The 6,918-nt window shown below is 41.6% G+C and overlaps 1 protein-coding gene across 1 annotated transcript; it reads left to right on the forward strand.

Annotated features, from left to right (window-relative positions):
* Positions 1-980: 980 nt before the first annotated feature.
* On the forward strand, positions 981-3,741 carry plaub (plasminogen activator, urokinase b). Its single transcript, XM_060036855.1, has 11 exons — positions 981-1,115; positions 1,240-1,282; positions 1,386-1,490; positions 1,597-1,750; positions 1,835-1,932; positions 2,023-2,079; positions 2,200-2,389; positions 2,498-2,649; positions 2,729-2,869; positions 2,971-3,119; positions 3,218-3,741. The coding sequence occupies exons 1-11, from the start codon at positions 1,050-1,052 to the stop codon at positions 3,413-3,415; spliced, it is 1,353 nt and encodes a 450-aa protein (XP_059892838.1). The 5' UTR covers positions 981-1,049; the 3' UTR covers positions 3,416-3,741.
* Positions 3,742-6,918: the final 3,177 nt, after the last annotated feature.

Genomic DNA, 6,918 nt, shown 5'->3' on the forward strand with positions numbered 1-6,918 from the left:
CATCAGCAAAAACAACGACAATGTCATCACCAACAATGTAATAATACAAGATATATCATATGTTTTATTTCACACATTTTCCTACGATTCGTACGATTATTAGACCTAGAAAAAGAACAATAGTGACACCAAGTGAATTAAATGTAGACTTGGATACATTGCTTGCAAAATATGAGCTTTACATGTGTTTTACAAGGCCTACTAGTTCAGAATAATATTATTTTAAGGCGTTTGATCGTCCAAGAAAAAATAAGTTAATTCATCTGATATTCAATGTTTTAACTTGAGTTTTGCCATTATTCCAACGAATACAAACTAAACACTAGGCTACAACAGCATGCAAAGCTAAACAAGATTTTTTAAATTTCTTAAAAGATTAATACAATATTTTCACTGTACCATATCGCATTGAGAATGACTTTTCGTAACACGGCCAGCCAGGTTTTAAAAACTTTTTTGTTTTAGCTTAAACTACTGTAATGTATATTTCATATCGCCTTAACATTAAGTGTCTGTTCTTCCGAACCTTTCATCAGCCAATTATGACACCAACCGATCGGTAGCCATTAGAAGCATCGGCACAATAGCATACAGCATGTCTTCTTAATAGGCTACTGATATTTGCACTATTTAAAATATAATATCTTTATAGTTTAAGTAACTAAACAAAATATCCAATACTAAAACTCAGTGTAATCTATTATAATACTTAACACTTAGACATCACTATCAACTGATTATCACCTTTTTTATTAACAGGTATTGGAGTGTAAGATAGTAATTTGTTTGTATGCAAACATACTTGTCATATTTCCATATTTCCAAGTAAAGAATTATGGATTTTGTTTTGATGACTCATCCACTTTGGGTCTGCCAAAAGATTTCTTCACGCTAAAGGGGCAATAGCCAAGACTTTTTTGCAGTAAGCCAATCATATCTCTTTCCCCGCCTAACACTTGCACAACTCAGAAGACATAACAGACCCTGCAAGTACAGTCAAGCAGATGTGGATCCGTAGTCCACATCCTGATTCTCTCTGCTAGGACGAAATGCACGTAACAAAAGGGCTTGGCTTTCTTTTGTGCGCCCTGGCCGCACTATCCACCACAGATGCAGTAAGGATGTTATGATTATTCATTGCTTTTAACAAAATTATATTGCACTTTGAATTCTTGAAAAGTAAATGTTTTTGCCTGTTTTTAATAAGTCTTAAAGTAATCTTCTTCTCCATCTCTTTAGGGATTATTAAGGAAAGAGAGGTCAGTGTTATATGGACGTTCAAGTAAGCAACCTTTTCTTGCTTGAAGCTCTCCGGAAGATTATCTGATTCCTCTGCATCCAGGAGAGAGGCATATCTAAAACTCGTCTTTATTCATCTTTTTCAGGAGGAATCTGCCAAAATGGGGGCACATCTGTTGCATCTTTGCTAGGAGGAGATCACTTGTTTTGCTTGTGCCCTGATGGTTTTGTAGGTGACAACTGTGAAACTGGTGAGTGAAACTCCTTGCTTTAATTCTGCTCTCTAAAACGTCCCCTTTCTCATAAATTAGTTGTTAAAATCCTTTCTGTACCATTTGGGCCTTTCCCTATCTATAGATTCCAGTGACAGCTGTATTATCGGCATGGGGCTGTACTACAGAGGCACCAGGTCCAAATCAAGGAGCGGGAGAACATGTCTGGAATGGGACTTGCATACCAGAGAGTCCTTCTTGACATCGGATGTGAATTCAGGAAGACACAACTACTGCAGGTTGGACGCCCATCCACTCAAAAGACTCTTCACTAAGGGACTAATTGGCCCGAAACTCTAATAACCTTTTTTTGGTTCCCCCAGAAATCTACAGTTCAGACTGCGTCCCTGGTGTTACGTCTGGAAGAATGGCGCCCGTGCCCGAGAGTATTGCAGAATTCCCCGCTGCAACGTTCAACCAGGTAAGTCTGCTTTGCTTGGTAGGGATGTACAGATGTACAGATGTACAGATGTGAGTAACCTTGTTGAATTTTCACATTGTGATGTTAAAGGTGATTCTTCGGAAGATCCTTCCCCAACTTTGAATCCATCCCCCGAACCACCAAAAGGTAAGGTCCATGTGTTTGAGATACTTCATTTAAGGTTCTTCTACAAGGTTTTCTCCAACAACATGTACTCTTTTCCAAGAAGGGTCTAAACTTTCTAAAGGGTGTTCCTCTCTCACGCAGCATCAACATGTGGCCGGCGAAACAGCAGGCAGATGAAGATCGTGGGCGGGACCATAGCCACTGTGGAATCCCATCCCTGGGTGGCTGCAATATTTTGGATTAGCAAATCCAGGCAGAGGGTATTCCGGTGCGGGGGAAGCCTGATCTCCCCCTGCTGGGTGTTGACGGCCGCCCATTGCTTCCCGGAAGGGTGAGAACCGGGACATGCTCAACACCAGCAGTCACTCCAGCAGGTGCAATGGTTGGCGGGAACGATCCTGATATTCAATACTCATTTGTGTGTTTTTTCCCGACCCAGTGCGGCGACCAAAGCTCGACGCCTATCCGTCATTTTGGGGAAGAGTGCATTGAACGAGACCGTGCCATACTCCGAGCAGGCGTTCCGGGTGGATGAAGTGTTTGTCCACGAGGCTTTTGACAACAGCGATGGGAACTACAACAATGACATTGGTGGGATTTCTTACGACATACTTAGATACTTTTTTTTTACTCTTTGAATTTGAGTTTCTTATGATCTGCTTTTCTCCAGCTCTGCTAAGGTTGAAGGGGAGGCCTGGGCAGTGTGCAAATGAGACCAGGACGGTCAGGACGGTCTGTCTGCCACCGCCTGGAGATAGGCTTCAGTCAGGGATCCAATGTGAGATAGCAGGCTATGGAAAAGAGCAGCAAGGTGCATTACCTACAAGTTCCATGCACATATACTCGTACAGAACCTGGCCGATCTGTGAACAGCTCTCCTAAAAAGGGTTGTTTTGTGTTGGATTTCTCCAGGCCTGTGGTATAACTCCCAGTACCTCCGACAAGGCAAGGTCCTTCTCTTGGCTCAGGATGTGTGTCAGGATAAGGACTACTATGGCCACCTGATCACAGGGAATATGTTTTGTGCTGCTCGTCCCGATTGGAGTCAGGATGCGTGTGAGGTATGTATCACGCAAGTCCTAACCTGATAAGAGGAGTTGAGATTTATCTGGTTTTTTTCATGTTTTTTTTTCCCGCTCCTTCTTCTTGTTTACCACAGGGAGACTCAGGAGGACCGCTGGTGTGTGAAGTAGATGACAGGATGTACCTCTTCGGCATCGTCAGCTGGGGCGACGGTTGCGCAAGGGAGAACCGGCCAGGTGTGTACACCATGGTAACCAATTACAACCAGTGGATAGCCGAGAAAACCGGCCTATCCTCCTTCACAGCGAGCCCCATGCTGGCTCCTGAGAAGTGAACTCCTCACAATACACACTATATCTGCTGTCGGAGTGTGTCTGAATGTGTGTGTGTGTGTGTGTGTGTGTGTGTGTGTGTGTGTGTGTGTGTGTGTGTGTGTGTGTGTGTGTGTGTGTGTGTGATGCATTTCGTGCTGGCTGCGATTCATTCAGTGCGGAATGTAGGCAGTGCCGTGGTTGGTTTTAAGTGGGTTTGAGTTTGGTTTTTGTGTTGATATTTTAAGCGATTATTATTTTTGAGAAATATTTTTGTACTTCATTGTAGATGTTTTTGCTTCACTCTTATGCTGCTTTTCAATTGAATAAATGTGTTTATATTTTCCAATGGGTTTATGGTTATTGATTCATTTTTGCCTCCACCTTATTAACTGCTGAATGGTAACTAGAATTCGAATACTCTAGTAATCTTATAGTATTAACAACATTTGTGTAGTGAACTCCATCTAACCGGTCAGTCCGACAAAATACTTATTTTGGGCCATAGTAAGTAAAACAGATTCTAAGAACTAAACACCAAGCCGAAGAAACCCATATATGGACATATTGAATATTGCCAAGAGTCAGGATACTAGCAAAAACCACAGAAAGATGATTTGATTATGAAACCATCTGCTTCAATAGTATAGCCCTTATTTTGAAAAAATGAATAATATCATGTCTTATCTGATGACATAAACGAAAATGTTGCAATAGATAAAGTGATGTTGTTGGTAAAATTGTTTACAATTTCAAACCCATTGTTTGAACATATACCACGTACAAAGTACGTAAACTTACTGTAAAACAGGGGTTCTGAAACTTTTTTGGCCTGTGACCTCATCTTCACATCTGACATTTTTTACTGTTTTGTACATCTGCTTCCATTCACACACATCGGTTTAACCAAATCCATATCTGCCTGTAATATCAATGACCCAGTGAGCAGATGTGCAAAGCACCACATTAAATGATCAGAATGTCTGTCTGTTAGTATATATACAGGAGTCAGGAGCCTATAGGATATGTATGAGATTATTGTTTTTATTCCAAAATGTTTTATCCAATATTTACAGTTTATAAATCAGCCATTTCCCATGACCCCATATACATAGCCTTGCAACGGCAGCTGTAGGCCACAACTTAATGTTGGGAAACAGTGCTCTAAACCTCTATTACCAATGCTTCCTTACAAAAACAGGAACCAAATGGTCACGACAAAGTCTCCAACAAGCTTCCGGGAGTAGATGATGGTTTTCCACTTTAACTGGGAAACCCTCTTACACAACGTCCGGGTGTCCTCCCGTCCGAGTCGGGGCAGGGATTAGGGGAAGCCCCCCTACGCCCCAGAAGGGGACAGCTGCCGTTGAGACCCTCAAACGTAGAGTCTACTACGGGACGCCCCAACACAGCTGACCCTGTTAAATATGACCCAGGGAACTGAGTCAGGAGGGGGGAGAAATACTCCATTCACTATTTAAGGAATGTGTCTTTAAAGGACCTATGCAATGCACTGTAAACTCTCATGCAGATACGGTTGCACCATTCACTACTAGTGGCATTAAATGCATTTGTGGATTTAGCAATTGTTTTTTTTTGTCGCTATAGGCCAAATATCGCAATGTCTTAAGAAAACTATTAGTACCTGCATTTTGGGTACCTGCTAGGTACCAACCAACCGCGCCGGCTCTTTAAACCATGAGGTCTGGTTCTGTGAGACAAGGCTCCTATCAAGCTTAACAGTCCGGAAGAAGTTCAATGTGAAGTCCACGGCTGCATCTCTCAAACTCACCCATAGATAGCAGCACTGACTCTTTCACTTGATAAAGAACGTCACGCTTAACAGGAATGGACTTGTAATGGGATATTATTTACCTAAAGAGGACCGTTTATAGACACACATTCCAATGCATATACCCTGGCTGCTTACACCTTGTTATATGATTAATTGTCTGTTTTGTCATTATTCTTCATTATTTTCTTTCATTAATAACTTATTGGTGTTGCTCTGTTGAGACAGGAGAGAGTGTTTGGGCCTCCTTATGAAAATTCACAAATGGGTTCTGCACCAAGGATTCTTAACACCAGGCAGCTTGTTAAATACTTCACAGTTCCCAGCAGCGTCATAACGGAGAAAATATGTGACCGATTTATGCCAAAACTAAAAAAAAATCGGGTGAATAGAAGAGTTGCCTACACTGCTATATCAGGACATTCTCAGCCATCCAAACATCTACAGCCTTCTACCACTGATGTTATCTGTGGTAAGGGAGGGCCTGCCAAGGAAAGACCACCCATCCATCGTGACCTGTCCACTCACATTCCCAAGAACACGCACACACACACACACACACACACACACACACACACACACACACACACACACACACACACACACACACACACACACACACACACACACACACACACACACACACACACACACACACACACACACACACACACACACACACACACACACACACACACACACACACACACACACACACACACACACACACAGTAGGGACATGTCAGTAACTGGAGACCGGAAGCGAACTGCTCGGATCCCCCTCTGTTGATGTCTATGTTCAGTTTGATGTTTAGATTCACTACTGCTCTGGGAGAGATGTGATGTGATGTGTAATGTGGGGTAAAGTAAAGTGTACAGTGTGTTGCATATTTGGTTGTTAATGTAAAAGAGGATCTATTGGAAAAATGTGGAAAAGGAAAGTTAAATCAAGTGAAGATTTGTTATCAAACCTCCTTTGCTTCAACAAAGGGAGGAAAAAAATTATGTTCAGGCCATCAAAACGTTGTGGTCGGATGAACCCATATTTTCCGGAACTGAAGCTGTTATGGGTGGTTATTCTGTGGTGTGTGCATTTGTGTGGTTGTGAGTGGGTTCAGATCCTCCTTGAACTTGGTTCAATGCTCTCAAACTTTCAACAGGTAATACCGAGAGTGGTACAAAGCTATGTGTCTTTTTTCAGATGGTTGTGGTAAAGGCAGATAGTGTAATATCCCCTTACTAGAAGGCAAATGTTTCAAGCCCTTGTATGTTTAGCTTATGGTTCACAGAGTAACTTCCTTGATTCTTTCATTTTGGTCACTTCCTTTTTAGGAAATGAGCTGCTGTCTTGTAGCCCCTCTTGGGATGTGTGGGAATTCCTTAGCTAGTTTGCCTGGCAGTTGGTTTTCGCGCCACTAAAAATGTTGTTTCAGGGTGTAAGGGCAAGGGGAAGATAGAATTGCAAAAATGTGCGTTACTTTGTTGAGCTCAGTCTTGGTTTTGTAAAGAAATAAGTGTGGTTTGTGCTTTCTAAAATAAAATTTGGAATCTAGGCCTACATGGTGATGTTGGGTAGACAGGTTTCTGATTTGGTATTGGTTTACTTTTGTATTTTTAATGATTACGGATGCTTATTAAACTACACTGAACTACATTTATGTGGATTTCCGATAAAAGAAGTATGAATATTTTATTATTTTTAATGAATTAAATTTATTAGGCATAACATAGTCA

The sequence above is a fragment of the Gadus macrocephalus genome, chromosome 18 (assembly GCF_031168955.1).
Source record: "Gadus macrocephalus chromosome 18, ASM3116895v1".
Lineage (NCBI taxonomy): Eukaryota > Metazoa > Chordata > Actinopteri > Gadiformes > Gadidae > Gadus > Gadus macrocephalus.